This window comes from Rhinolophus sinicus, chromosome 15 (assembly GCF_057876585.1).
Source record: "Rhinolophus sinicus isolate RSI-liver-muscle chromosome 15, RSI-T2T, whole genome shotgun sequence".
Classification (NCBI taxonomy): domain Eukaryota; kingdom Metazoa; phylum Chordata; class Mammalia; order Chiroptera; family Rhinolophidae; genus Rhinolophus; species Rhinolophus sinicus.
In genome coordinates, this window is record NC_142515.1 from 125164981 (window position 1) to 125181111 (window position 16131).

Consider the following 16131-nt stretch of genomic DNA (forward strand, 5'->3'; position numbering starts at 1 on the left):
CTCTTCATAAAATTTAATTTTGCTTTTGGGCACAATAAGAAATATATTGAGCTCATTTTAACAGGATACTGTTATTTCAATATTTTATATTACTAGGCATGACATTCACTGTTATCACTTACATGTTAAGACCCGGGAACTATATACTTCTTCATCAAAAGTGTCTTCTTGCTATTCCTGATTAAGCTGGTTACTATTGATTCCGACAGGTGCCAGAAAAGACTGAATTACAATTCTAGTTGTACAAAAACTTTTTTTTCGGGCGAGTAAGTATGGAGAGGGACAATACGTTTTTTAATTGACAGCTTCTTTGAACTTGTCTGCGTGACAGCATATTGTGACATTTATAGTCATGATGCCTGGATAGTTTCCTGAGATAGTTGTTCTGCTATAGTAGCAGGACAAACTGGGTGGTTTAAACAACAGAAATTGACTGTCTCACAAGTCAGGGGTCAGAGGCGCTCGATGGAGAAGTCAGGCAGGGTTGGTTCCCTCTGAAGACCCGGAGAACCCGCTTCATGCCGGCTCCTGGCCCCTGTCGCCTCTGGCGTCCCTTGGTGTATTGGTGGGGTGCTCCCTGTGTCTTCAAGACCCTATTTCCAAATACGCCACCTCCTAGGTACTGGGGGCTAGGCCTTCAACATCTTCTTTTGGGGACATAATTCAGCCGATAACAATACCTTAATAACTCTATTGACCCTAATACCCTCTGGAGTATACAGATGTTTGGGGGAACATGTAGAAACAGAGTTCTTCTCCTTTTAAAGAATACCTTTAAGTCATATAAGTATATAAGTCATTTAAGACACGTCTGGCTCTGTGAAAATCAGGATTTCTAGAATGAATATTTTCTGTTCCTTGAACTGTCATCATGATGACATCACAGTTTCCCTAGACGCTCGCCCTAGCACCGTGGCTGTAAGTGCACTGGCCAGCAGGGCAGTGCCACGGGCATGCGGTGGGTTGCACATTCCCAGGATTCATGCCCTCCTGAAGCTCTGGCTGGGAGGGAGGTCCAGCGGTGTGTTCATTCTCTCCACATCCAAGGCAGTGAGCTAGCATCTCCGGTTAACAGATCAGAAATCGAAAGTCTTGTTCCTAACTTCTGATTCACTTTCCTTTGGATTTAATTCACTTTGTTGTTGTTGTTGTTTTTGGCATGTAGGGGGGGAAACAATTTAGTCAGAATGTAAAACCAACTTTGAACTTTGCAGTTGATAACTTGAAAATAATATAAATTTGGAGATGTATTATCTTTGCATTTTGTAAGTGGTAAAATGATGTCCAGATTTTTCATTGATTATTCCATAAAACATCTCCATGTCATATGTGGATTTCTAATTTGTTTGTTTTATATTTCTCTTTAATAGAGTGAAAAGTTAATTCTAGAGCATCAAGAAAAAGCCAACAGACTTCAGAGGCGCTTAAGTCAGGCAGAGCAGAAAGCCGCCTCAGCTTCCCAGCAGGTAGGGGGCGTCCTCATTGTCCTGGATAATAAATCGTCTGCGTGGACCAAAGCTAAGGAAGGGTCCTCAAGAGTTCCCAGAGAACTGGTAGTTTTGTTTTTACTTGATTAAACTATTTAAAATTAGTCTCTTTAGTATTTCAGGTAGAAAAGGTAAACTTTAGAAACAAATAAACATCAGTCTCCTCCAGTTGACTCCTAAATCTAGAACTACTGTCCAGTATGATAGCCACTAAAATAAGTAAAATTAAGTAAAATTAAAAATTGAAAACCTCATCTAGCTACTGTGCTGTACACCTGAAATTAATAGAAAATAATATTGAGCATTAACTGTAATTGAAAAATTAAACGGGTGGAAAAGTGGTCTCCCGCCCCAGACAGAATTCCACCTACACAGTCCCACACTGTTCCTCCTGCTACTTAACTCTCTGGTGGCAACGATCCCACCTTTCTCTCTATGAGCTTTTTGTTTAATGTTTTGTCAGTATCCACCTCCTTAAACTTTTCTCCCTGCATTCTGTTCTCATTTGAAGATGGAAAGTAATCATTCAGCTTCTCTCCATACACAAAAAGGAATGTATTTCCTGGAGTTAATTATTTTTTTTCCCATCTTAAATGAGTCCAAGTCATAAACTTTCCTTATAAGACATGTATTCAGTTTTTAAAGACCGTTATCTTTGCCTTTTCTGAATGCTTTCTAATTTTCCCATTTTCCTCTGAAAAACAGAAACTGCTATTAGAAATAATACCCTGCTAAGGGCCTGGCACTTACTGAAATAGCAGAGTTAAAGGATTATCATTGTCTGCAACATGTCACACTTTGCAGTGCAGCCCAGTGTCATGGCAGTGGTTTAGCACAAGCCCCGCATTGTATTGACTCGTCACGCCTAAATGTGCTCTTCCGGTTTACCTTTGCTCTACATCCATCATCATTCTTTGGACTGTGGTTCTGTGTTCTAAGTATATCACTCGAAGCGACTGAATGCCATATTGTGTTCTGTTGACAGGATGGCGTTCTTAAAACAAAACTTAGAAACTATGAAAAGAAACCTATGAATGTGACTATGTAAAATTTCAAATTTCTGCATTTAAAAAAATCATAAAGTCAAGAAAAGTATTTCAACACATGTGACAAAAAAGCTAATCTCTTAAACACATGCAAAGAGTGGCTAAGCCCACACTGAGAGTGCTACAGTACAATAGACAGAGATGGCTTGTAGCCATCGCAGAAGATGCTCATTCTCACCCAGAGACAAGTACAAATTTAAACTGTATTCACATACTTCTCACCTGTCAGGTCATGAAGTCTGATGATACGTTGTGCTTGCACTTTCACGTGTCACTGATGTAAGTGTGTATTAGTGCAGCCTCTTTGGAGCCCAGTTTGGTCGTATCTCTCAAAAATTGTGAATGTACATAACCTTTGACCCAGCAGTTCTAAGAATTTATTCTGCAGTTGGTGGACTTGCCACTTGGCAAGTCCATACAAGGAAGCATGTCCAATACTAATTGCAGTTGTGCCTATAGTTTTAAAAGATTAAAAACTATCTAGGGGTGGCCAGTCAGCTCAGTTGGTTAGAGCGCGGTGCTGGTAGCACCAAGGTTACCAGTTCGATCCCCGCATGGGCCACTGTGAGCTGCACCCTCCTTAAAAAGAATAAAAAATTAAAAAAAAAAAAACTATCTAAACGCCCATCAACAGGAAACTAGTTAAGTTTTAGAATATCCATGGAGGGCAAGTTTGCAGCTGTTGAATAAAGTAGATCTAATATGGAACTATTTCTAAGGTAGATAGTTTAGCAAGAAAAAAACAAGATGAAAAGTCTGTGTAGTACTTTATTATTTTTTAAATAAAAAGGGATGAGAAAGTATATGGATGTGTATATCCTCATTTAGAATATTTCAAGAAATATACTTAGAAACTGGAATGAAAAACTGAAACAGAAAAACAGAAAAAACTGAACAAAAAACAGAAAACCGAAACAGAAACTGAAACACAAAAACAGAAACTGGTGGTTTCTGGAAAGAGGGCTGTGGAATGAAGGACAATGATGGGAAGACTTTTTTTATGTTATTTACTGTTAGGTTTTGTGGGGAGTTTTGTACTGTTAGGCTTTTTTTTTTTTTTTTTTTTTTTACTATGTGTTTACTCCATATTAATTATAATCAATTCCAATTAATATTTAAAGATTATTTATCTATTAGACTGTTCTTACTGTGATCTGTCATCTTTTTTTACCAGCCCTGCAATGTGCTAGTTTACACTTAGTTTGTGTTTTGCCACTTTTCTGATTAACTTTTATCTAGATGTTCCTCATCCATCTATAAAACATATTTTGGAATTCTGAATATATCACTGAGCTAAGGAATGTCATATTTGACCTGCATATTTCTAGAATGATACAGACATTTTAAAGTCTCAAGAGTTAACTAGAAATAAACACAAAAGGTGACCTCTTACAAGACCCCCTAAAATTATTGTTCTCAACAATTTTAGGTTGTGATGCGTTATACTTGGTATTAGTCTAAAGTTTTCCACAGAACAAGTAACTACATACTTATTGCTTATTTTAATTGCAGCTCAGTGTGATTGCAGTGCAGAGAAGAAAAGCAACCTCCATGATGAATCTGGAAAATATTTAAAACTATTCGTCATTCCCTCACAGAACTTTGCGTTGGGACAGCTGTTGGACTGGCGTGCACAGAAACGGTCCGACCCGCAGAGAGTGGTCGATCGGGCCTGTGTCGTCTGCATAAGCATTTTCCATTCTGTTTTGAGGGTTATTGGAAAACAGAACGGTGACAGCTTCCTGTAAGTAAAGAAAACATAATCCTATATTGAGCTTCAGTGGAGAATAAAGCCAGCTGAGAAGAACTCATTTCCTTCATCAACATGTCTAGTTTTTAATTCCCCCTTTCTTCCGTGGAAGAACATAATTTTCAAACTATGATAATCATGAGAAAGAGATTTTAAGAAAATGCTAGAATTTTAATATCTCAGGTTCCCAAATTTGAGGAATTACATCTAATTAGTGCTCCTAACATATTTTTCAGGGTTCCAAGTGTCCGTTTTATTATGAACTCATAAATGTAATAAATTATGCACTTTCTAAACTGATGCTGTCATGTATTTTAATGTATAATTGTAGTGATTTGTTTTTAACTCCTATGATTTCCAGTGTTCATGAAATACTGATATTTAAAAATTTGGGAGGTTTGGGATTTTTTTTGTTTTATTTCGTTTTGCTGTTATTAAAAAGCAGGAGCAATCAAATGGGATCTGAGCTCTGAGGATGCGTAGTCTTGAACTCTTATTGCAGCCCTGTTTCCAGAGGTCATGTCATTAGCTAGTCTCTGCTCCTCATTTGAACTTGGTGCGCCCTGCTTTGTGGTGGTTCGAGCAGATAGATTGCATGTGGATAACAAGTTAGGAGACTGTTAACAATTACAGAAGAAAGTCCAGATCAAAGATAATGAATTGAGTTTGAGGTGACATGCAAACATTGGTGTGTAAATATTCAGCCAGAGTCAGAAGCTGAGGACAACGCTAACAAACTGGGTTGGTCAGGGCTCCTTGGTTTGAAGCCAGCACCAGGCACAGAGCACCGGCCTTGCCTGGGCATCTCATGCGAGGTCACTGGGTGCCTCTGCCCCTCCATGGCCAGTGCTCTCCCCTAATGCTGGCCCTCTTTTACATCCACCATCGTCCTCCGTCCCCACACAAGGTCTGCGCATACCGTGCCACGTGTGCATGCTTCAGGTCACTACTCAAACATCGCTGCCCCAGAGAGCCTGCCTCGGCCTCCACACTAGGTCAGGGCCCCTGTTGTAATGCTCTTACCGGTGTGCTGTATTGTCCTTCATAGCACTTGTCAAAGCTCGCAATTAACCTTGTGAATTTTTTTTCTCTAATGTCATCTCCTCCTCAACAGACTGCGAGCTCCTTGAGAACGACACCCATCATTGTACTCATAGCACACAGCAGAGTTCTTGGCACGTGGAGAGTATTTAATAACTGTTTGTTCAGACACTGACGCTCAGTGTTTAAGGACAGGCCCTTTAGTAAATGCCTTCGTTTGTTGAATGAGCTCAGGAAGAGACTGAGCTCAGGGAGGGAGGCTGAACAGGAGCAGTGAGACAGCTGTAACCCGGAGAATCCAATGTGAGAAAAACTGGAGGGAGGAAATCGGATCTTCTAAGTAGGAGGCAAATCACTGCTAGTGTCAAGTGCAATGACTGAGACAAATCATACCAATAGGACAGTTACATGGTGATTACAGAGGAGGCACTTAGCTTATTTCCATTTCGCAGAGAATGTTTTCTTTCTCTAATGTAAATTCCTTCCCATGTCATTCACAGACAATTTCCATGTAATGTTATGTTCATATTCATATAGGATGTGGAACTTATTTTTGAAAAACTTTTAGAGATGTTAAAATTATATCTCACCAAAAAAAAAAAAAAGAGACCGTAGGAGAAAGCACTTCAGAAACTTACATTTTAGACCAGGGGTGTCCAAACTACGGCCCGCGGGCCAACTGTGGCCCGCAATCCATTGTTAATTGGCCCGAAGCAAATTCCAAAATTATATTTAGTTCACTTAAATAAACCAGGTGAGGCAATACGTACTTCACCTCGATTGAGTGGCCGGCTGTTTGTGTATTTTACCGCATATGGCCCTTGGTGGAAAACGTTGAAAAAAGTTTGGACACCCCTGTAATCTAGACAAACAGAATACAAGCACTGTTATCCTTTTTCAAAAAGAAAATCTAACTTCCCAGACTCATTTCTTCAAGGCAAAAGCACTAGCACTTTCTCCAAACTGTGGCCCCAGGCACCTACTTCTTATGCTTTAATATTAATAGCCCCCTGTGGAGGTCTCCTTATTCTCCACGGAAAGGACAGGCTACTTATATGCAGAGAATAGGCCTTTCTGACCTCTGCTGAATTTGAACAGACTTAAGCTACTTTTAGCCACAGAACTGAGCGCGTATGGTTATGTCTCGTAGAAAAGTTTGTTAGCTAATGATTTCTAATGTAAAAATGTAGGGCAGTTTTGCTATTTCTCGGGTTGGTCAGTCTTGACTTCATGAATACACACATTAGGTATCATTCTGTGAACTGTGTTTTTGGAGACAAGGGAGATGAATAGGAAAGAGAGAAAAGAAATTATATAAATCTGAAACTGGGGACAACACAGCTAGTTCATTTTATTTATTCATGTTTCTTTATTGTGTCTCCCTGAGGAAGAAAAGATATGATTACTTCTTCTTCTCTTTGTATACAAATATGCAAATTGGGGCAGCCAACAATCTTCTAATTTCTCCTCTGGTGTGAGAACTACCCCAAATATGGGAGAACATTAGCAATGATTCAGTCATTCGTTTATTCAGCAAATATGAATATTTCATAGGTGCACAGTCTGCCAAGCCAGCTCTCAGACAAATCAAGAAAGAGTGAAATTAGTGAATTCTACCAAGCCTTCAAAGAGGATCTAATACCAATCCTGCTCAAACTCTTCCAAAAAATTGAAGAAGAGACAGTACTCCCTAACTCACTTTATGAGGCCAACATTACCCTGATACCAAAACCTGGTAAGGACAGCACAAAAAAAGAAAGCTACAGACCAATATCTCTGATGAATACAGATGCAAAAATCCTACATAAAATTCTAGCAAATCGAATACAACAATGCATTAAAAAGATTATTCATCACGACCAAGTGGGGTTCATCCCCGGGGCACAAGGATGGTTCAACATACGCAAATCCATCAATGTGATACATCACATAAACAAAATAAAGGACAAAAATCATATGATTATATCAATTGATGCAGAAAAAGCATTTGACAGAATACAACATCCATTTATGGTTAAAACACTTAATAAAATAGGTATAGAAGGAAAATACCTTAACACAATAAGGCCATATATGACAAGCCCTCTGCTAATCTCATAATTAATGGTGAAAAACTGAAGCCCTTTGCTCTACGTTCAGGAACACGACAGGGCTGTCCCCTATCACCTCTGCTTTTCAACATAGTGTTGGAAGTCCTTGCGAGAGCAATCAGGCAAGAGAAAGAAATAAAAGGCATCCAAATTGGGAATGAAGAAGTTAAATTATCACTCTTTGCAGATGACATGATGCTATATATAGAAAACCCTAAAGACTCCACCAAAAAGCTATTAGAAACAATCAATGAATACAATAAAGTTTCTGGCTACAAAATCAACGTACAAAAGTCCATTGCCTTCCTATATACTAACAATGAAATCTCAGAAAAAGAAATACAAAAAACAATTCCTTTTGCAATTGCAGCAAAAAGAATAAAATACCTAGTAATAAACTTAACCAAGGACGTGAAAGACCTATATGCTGAAAACTATAAGACATTTTTGAAAGAAATTGAAGAAGACACAAAGAAATGGAAAGACATTCCGTGCTCATGGATTGGAAGAATCAACATAGTTAAAATGGCCGTATTACCCAAAGCAATATACAGATTCAATGCAATCCCCCATCAAAATCCCAATGGCATATTTTAAAGAAATAGAACAAAAAATCATCAGATTTGTTTGGAACCACAAAAGACCCCAAATAGCCAAAGCAATCTTAAGAAAAAAGAACAATAATGGAGGTATCACATTCCCTGACTTTGGCTTGTACTACAGGGCTACAATAATCAAATCAGCATGGTATTGGCAGAAAAACAGACACATAGACCAATGGAATAGAATTGAGAGCCCAGAAATAAAACCACATAAATATGGACAGATAATTTTTGACAAAGAAGCTAAAAACATACAATGGAGGAAAGACAGCCTCTTCAATAAATGGTGCTAGGAGAATTGGATAGCCATGTGCAAAAGAATGAAACTGGACTGCTATTTGTCACCATGTACCAAAGTTAATTCAAAATGGATCAAAGACTTAAGCATAAGACCTGACACAATAAACTGCATAGAAGAAAACATAGGTACTAAACTTACGGACCTTGGGTTCAAAGAGCATTTTATGAATTTGACTCCAAAGGCAATGGAAGTAAAAGCTAAAATAAACGAATGGGACTATATGAAACTTAAAAGCTTCTGCACAGCAAAAGAAACCATCAACAAAATAAAGAGGCCACCAACTGAGTGGGAGAAGATTTTTGCAAACAGTGCCTCCGATAAGGGGCTAATATCCAGAGTATACAAGGAACTCATGCAACTCAACAACAAAAAAACAAACAACCCAATTGAAAAATGGGCAGAGGAGTTGAAGAGACATTTCTCCAAAGAGGACATACAAATGGCAAATAGACATATGAAAAAATGCTCAACATCACTAATCATCAGAGAAATGCAAATCAAAACCACAATGAGATATCACCTCACCCCAGTCAGAATGGCTATCATCAACAAGACAAATAGTAACAAGTATTGGAGAGGCTGTGGAGAAAAAGGAACCCTCATACACTGTTGGTGGGAATGCAGACTGGTACAGCCATTATCGAAGGCAGTGCGGAGGTTCCTCAAAAAATTACGAATAGAATTGTCATATGACCCAGCAATCCCTCTCCTGGGTATCTACCCAAAAAATCTGAAAACATTTATACATAAAGACACGTGTGCTCCAATGTTCATTGCAGCTTTGTTTACGGTGGCCAAGACATGGAAACAACCAAAATGTCCTTTGATAGATGAATGGATAAAGAAGTTGTGGTATATATACACAATGGAATACTACTCGGCGGTAAGAAAAGACGATATAGGAACATTTGTGACAACATGGATGGATCTTGAAAGTGTAATGCTGAGCGAAATAAGTCAGACAGAAAAAGCAGAGAACCATATGATTTCACTGATATGTGGTATATAAACCAAAAACAACAAAAGAACAAGACAAACAAATGAGAAACAGAAACTCATAGACACAGACAATAGTTTAGTGGTTACCAGAGGGTAAGGGGGGTGGGAGGTGGGGGGTGGGAGATGAAGGTAAGGGGGATCAAATATATGGTGATGGAAGGAGAACTGACTCTGGGTGATGAACACACAATGGGATTTATAGATGACGTAATACAAAATTGTACACCTGAAATCTATGTAATGTTACTAACAATTCTCTCCCCAATAAATTTAATTTAAAAAAAAGAGTGAAAAACACTTTAAGCATTTTACCATAAAATCTGTTCTTTAACCATAATATGTTTTATCGTTATTTTTCCAAAATAACAAATCTGTAATGAGCTTTTTTTATATTTTTATCAGAAATAATGATTATTTTTTTAGTTTAGTTAAAAATGTCTATAAACACATAGCTGTGTCTACATAGAGGAGACGGACACAGCAATACCCCAATATCTGTCCCTAGTGTCCCCCCAGCCCTTAAAACTTAGAGAAATGTGTGGCCATTGTGACAGTAGCAGGGCTCTTAGTATGTATATAAGGAAGAACTAAATAAATATGCGCATATAGGTAACAAAACTCATAGGCTGGAAAGACATTCTTGAAGTAATTTTGTATAATGCTGGCATCCACCCGCCTAGAGAAAAACATACACTAAGTGGTCTTCTAGCCCCCGGGACACTGCCACGGGCCCCTGGAGGGTTCCCTGGACACCACCAGTGTTCTGACTCTCGCCCCATTCTTGTTTCTTCCACTCAGAAACTATATTGGATTGTAAGCAAATGAGAATCACATTTGAGAGATAACTTTGAATCTGCTCGAGTTTATTTCCTCTCAAATACACGTTCTTAAAGTTCACCACTTTATTTTTCGTAACAAATCACTCCAGGCGTTGTGCACAGCTGCTGAAATTCACTGCAGGGGCGTTTGCTCTCATTGAGATGGCCCACTCCACTTTCCACCAGCTCTGACCGTTAGCCACGTCTTCCTGACAGTGGACTGAAATGTGTCTCCCTGCCTTACTTCTACCTTGTGAGACAGAGTCTAAACCATCTGCTATATACGTGTAGGGCGGGTCTTCAGCCTTTTAAAAATAATCACTGCTCTCCCTGCACTTCGTATACACCTCCATTTCGTCAGAGGACTTGGTTTTGAGTCTTGGCCAACCAGGCTCTGGTCTGTGAAAGCACCCCTATTCGCCTACATCCTTCACTCGTCCAGTATTTACTGAGCACCTGCTTTACACCAGGTGTGTGTGGGATGCAGCCGTCTTACGCCCAGAACCGACATTATATTCAAAGTACGAACTATCAGTTTCTTGTTCTAGATCATGATTGAAAGGGGTGGGAAGAGGGTGATACCTGCCTAAGTGTGGGGAACAGCGTATGAGACTCAAACCACATCCCCTTGCCCTGCCCCCCATCCTAAGAGTCTGACGTATTCTCTTAGGGAAGCACACTTTGACAATTACTGTAGTTAGTGATTCGTGGCAATGTACATAGAATTTCTCATTAGTATTTCAGATGAGAAAAAAATGAGAGTTACTGTTCTAGAGTCTACATTTCCATTAATGCAGCTTAAAATTATGTTAGCTTTTTTGGAAGTTGAATGACACTGTTGGATAGATACTGAGCATATTGTTCACTAAAATCGTAAAGCTTTTCCAAATATTTTGTTGCTAAACCATATCTTTGCCCCAGAAGCCAGACTAATCATTTATCCCTGTAAACTTCATTCTATTTGTATTATTACAGTGTGCTAAAGTCATTTCAACTGCTAATGCTGTCATCCACTTGTTACCTGTAAGCATGGGAACCATTTCTGTTTTATTTTGTTTTACTGCTGTATTTTTTTTTTTTTTTTTTAAGATTTTGTTGAGGAAGGGGAACAGGACTTTATTGGGGAATAGTGTGTACTTCCAGGTCTTTTTCCAAGTCAAGTTGTTGTCCTTTCAGTCTTAGTTGTGGAGGGCGCAGCTCAGCTCCAGGTCCAGTTCCCGTTGTTAGTTGCAGGGGGCACAGCCCACCATCCCTTGTGGGTCTCAAGGTGTCGAACCGGCAACCTTGTGGTTGAGAGCCCATTGGACCATGTGGGAATCGAACTGGCAGCCTTCGGAGTTAGGAGCACGGAGCTCCAACCGCCTGGGCCACCAGGCCGGCTCTCACTGCTGTATTTCTTGCACCCATGACAATTTTTTCTTTACAATGAATGTTATCTACAGAGCAGATAAACATGCCACCCATATTTTTGTTCAAATCATTGAAAAGACGAGAACTGATCGATCTGAGTACAGTCAGTCTCCTAAAGCATGCCAACCACCAACTCCAGGAATGGGTAACCAGGAAGGACCCACGAGGCCTGGTCATTCAGCCCCTTTGTAATCTGGCCCTTTTGGCTGCTTTTACACCGTCATAAAAACACCAAGAAAAGCCCATCCTTCTCCCTGCTCAAAGTTCATTAGTGCCACAACTGTCATACTTTTCCAACCTAGTCTAGTAATGCAGTCCAAGAAGAAAGTTAGATGGATTTCTTCTTAGTAAATCCATGCAGCATCCTAGTAAACAGTGTTTGTTCCTTTTATGTTAAAACAAAACTTTAAGCCCTTTAATAGGGCATCATGGAAATTGTCGTTCAATATTTTCATCCTTTTTTTCCCCAAAAAAGTAAACAAGCCATCAGAGCCTAATACGATGTATAAGGAAATCTGTTAACACTTAGACCTGTGAAGATTAAAAAGAGGAGACTAGCATCTCCTTTCATATAAACTATAGGGGATTAAGAGAGAATGAGAAGTTGCAGTCACTTTTCTCCCAATAACCAAAAGAACCCACTGGCGACTCTGGCCCTGAATCTACAGTAACCATACCGCTCCGTATTGCTGATGCCTGCTTACTGCACACCCATCACGTGCGGGCGCTGGACCAGCATTATGCATTTATTATGTCATACAGTCCAACAACCCTGCTGGGTAGACAGCATCCTCTTCCCAAAGACAGAGCTGTGATAGAAGTGAAACAGCTCGCCCAGAGTCACGGAGTGGACATTGGCCCCGCAGACTTTCAGATCAGGTCTGCCGTATGCCAGATTCCTTCTACTCGCGACATTTAGCCCTGGAAGCCGCAGAACCGTGATTTGACATCTCTTCCATTGGCCGACAGCAATTGAGCAGTTGCCTTTATAGGTTCTCTGAGTGCCCTGGGATGTAACGCATCTGGGCCAAGAGACTCAAACTCACTTCACTATAAACAGCGAGTTCAAAATATATACGTGGTCTGACAGTTCGTGAACTTGTTACAACGCTGTTGCTAACCTTTTTTGATATCAGAGGGATTATTCATTTGAATTTGTACCAACTGGACAGTTAACCAACTTTACTATTTGGAAGTGCTGAAAAGGCTGCGTGAAATAGTTAGACGACCTGAACTTTTCGCGAACAATTCATGGCTCTTGCATCACGACAGCTCACATCACCAGCTCACATGGCCCTGTCTGTGAGGGAGTTTTTAGCCAGTAAACAGACAACTGTATTGGAACACCCTCCCTACTCACCTGATCTGTCCCCCAATGACTTCTTTCTTTACCCGAAGATAAAGGAAATACTGAAAGGAAGACATTTTGATGACATTCAGGACATCAAGGGTAATACGACAACAGCTCTGATGGCCATTCCAGAAAAAAAGTTCCAAAATTGCTTTGAAGGGTGGACTAGGGGCTGGTGTCGGTGCATAGCTTCCCAAGGGGAGTATTTCGAAGGTGACCATAGTGATATTCAGCAATGAGGTATTATCATGCAGGGTGACAGGCGGGGGTCTCTCAGCTCCCGCTCCCCACATTAGACCACAGGACGTGGTGAGGCCAAAAAGGAACACCCACGGAGCCATTAGGGGAGTCACACCACTATAGTCTCGCTGGCGGCTGGTTGGAGACACAGGAAGCAGGAGCCACAGTGTGGATGGCGGGATCCGCAACCTGCCATCCACTTGTTTCTGCCAACCAACCTTACTTGCCAGCTCCATCCGCCGTGCTAACTGCAATCCGCACTTCCCAGCTCAGCCACCATCTTCTTGCTAGCCCCCATTTTCTGCTAGCGTAGCCACGGCAATTATATTAGCGGCCAATGGCTCACTGGTTACAGCTGACGGCCAACTAGCCACAGCTGATGGCCATCCAATCACAGTTGATGGCCATTTACTACCTGAGCCAGCACCTTTCCACGTGAGACCGAGAGCCTGGAAACTGTACTCCTAGCTCTGTCCCCACAGGTATATAGCACTTTTTCTAGGATGAGTTCCCGAACTTAATTGTCCAACCTCGTATCTATTTTATATATACATAAAATAGCTACCAAAAACACATAAATATATGTTGATTTGTGTTTAGCAACTGTAAAGTGTTTGATACAATCCTGTATGATTTCCTGGGACTGGGGACCAGATGAGGCCAAGACATGATCACCAGTAAAGCTGGCGCAGAGCCGCAGCGAGCAGGGAAAGGAGGGAAGTGCCGTGGGGCTCCCACAGGGCGGAGGGGAACACCACAGAAGATTGGCTTCAGGAGGAAATCGTTTCACACTAGTGATAATCCTGAAATTAGAACCACCAGCCAGATTAGTGGGTAAAATAACCCTATTTAACCCATAATTGTAAATGTACTAAAAACTCAGCCATGTACTGTAAGCCGAGTCCTGGTGAGAGTACCAGACAGGATACATTCGTGTTAATTAGGAATGAAGGTACACAGGATTTTTTTTAATCTTTGCTATTTAATTTTGGAAATACCACATTGCTTGACTTATTTGTAAAAAGTAACCAGATTTATTATGTTTTCTATCACAGAAATACTGATTTGAAGATTTTGCATCAATTTAAAGTCTTAAAGACATTAGTCCTCATTCTAGTCATTATCAAGAAATAATGTGATTTTAAACAATTCTCTTTAACTTTCCAAGCAATGTCAGGATATAGAGAGAATTGTTATTCAAGTTCCTGGTAGCAATGCTATTTTGTTTGCTCATATGTGCATATATTTTATCTGTAAATGGTGTGTGTGTGCGCGTCCACACGTGTGCTACGTAAACATGTATGATGCTAAGTTAACGTATTCCATTCTCCCCAAGAGGCAGGGACTGACCACAAGCTGACTGTTACTCGTTATCCATTAGGTTATCTTGTGCATTAACATAATGTTTGAAGCCAAGATTATTAGCTCTGCTTTATAGAACTCATTAACCTGAAGTTCACATGTATAACCCTCAGTACTTAAAACAAACCAATTACTTTGTGTGAACTACTTTTATATTCTGAGACTCCCAGCTCTACCACCTAGTTACTTTGAGCAAGTAACTTAATTTTCGTGCCTCAGTTTCCTCATCTGCAAATCAGATAATAGTGCCTACCTTACATGTTGCGGGGTGTAAATGAATTAATAATATACATAAAATACAGATGGGTGCCTGCCATGTGATAAGCCCTTTGTAATTATCTGCAAAAGCCTGTAGGTTCCCCTGAAGGCTACGTGGAATGATAGAATCAGTTTTTAATTGCAGAAGTTATCACTATGGAGATAGCTTTGGCAAGGTTGCAGCTAATGGGGAGGAGGAGGGATTAATTTCAGCAAGACTCGAGTCAAGGAAACAAGAGGCTGTTGCAATAATCAAGGCAAGAAATGATGAGGCTTGAACTCGATGGCAAGTAGTAGTGAGATTAAGACAAGTGAAAAATTCCGAAGAGACAGTAAATGCAGTACGCAGACCAGGAGCGCATTTGGCTGTGGGAGTTGAAGAAGAAAGAACTCACTAAGGACGCCCAGGTTTCAGGCGTGGGTGACCTCTCTACGGCAGGAGACAGACAAGAATGAGTTCCGAAATCTCCAGCACCTGCGTGCATCCAAGAAGACACGCCCAACAAGCTGTCCAGGAGAACCCGGGAAAAGTTGGACTGCACAGGTTATCAGACTCAGCAGTGGAGACAATAGCTGCAGTCAAGGAAGGAGGTAACACTTTTTTTTAATCCTTTTTCTCAATAACCAAGCGATTAAAGCTCTTCTGTGTCACACCAGACTAGAACACCTCATCTAATGCAGTTCTGAGCATTAAAGAGAAATCATGTTGAAGATTGCAACCTTGAAGTTAATTGCAAAGTTTGCTGCAGATGGCTAATGTTTTAAAGGTAGAAACCGTTTTCTAAGTGATCTGGATAAAAACATGAACGTGAGTCCCTGATGCCACATTTCCCATCACATACTGCACAAGCCAACAACAAGCCCTTCCTTTGGCTCCTGGGGACTTAATTTCCCCAGGGAACCATTGTGGTTATTCAACTTTAAGACCTTGTAGGAAGAATCACAGTTATTTCTCTCTGGGGTCTTACTCAGAGCAAGCAACACGGAAGTAAATAGTCACTAAGGAGGAACAAGCTTTCAGCCAAATGTATGAACAATTCATGTAAAAAAATACAATAACGCTGGCCAAATTTTGACAGAAATTATAAATTAGGGATAGTGGCACTACGCTGTTGTGGCTCCTGGGCATCGCCATGTCCCTGAGAAGGCACCACCCACACCTGCTTTGCGTCCCCGACACAAAGAAAGGCGCATTCCACTATCCAGTTTCCACATGTAGTGACTGAAGGCTGTGTCGGGCTGGGAGAACCACGCAGGCCCAGCCCCGCCGACACCAGCGCCGTGTCCTGGACACGTCTTCTGTGCAGAATGCATGTAGTAGCTTTGTTTTGCCCTTGAGTTCCAGAATTCCGTGATCAAAAGAACACATTTAATGA

At 40.5% G+C, this 16131-nt stretch overlaps 1 protein-coding gene across 2 annotated transcripts in view; it reads left to right on the top strand.

Annotated features, from left to right (window-relative positions):
• Positions 1 to 4595, top strand: part of SCLT1 (sodium channel and clathrin linker 1) — a 95697-nt gene extending 91102 nt beyond the window's left edge. The window contains exons 20-21 of one of the 2 annotated variants that reach the window (XM_019749028.3): positions 1371 to 1466; positions 4046 to 4595. In XM_019749028.3, coding sequence (XP_019604587.3) covers positions 1371 to 1466; positions 4046 to 4108 — 159 coding nt within the window. In that variant the 3' untranslated portion in view covers positions 4109 to 4595. The remainder of the gene's footprint in view (positions 1 to 1370; positions 1467 to 4045) is intronic. The other variant, XM_019749029.3, reaches the window with a different exon arrangement.
• The last annotated feature ends 11536 nt before the right edge of the window (positions 4596 to 16131 follow it).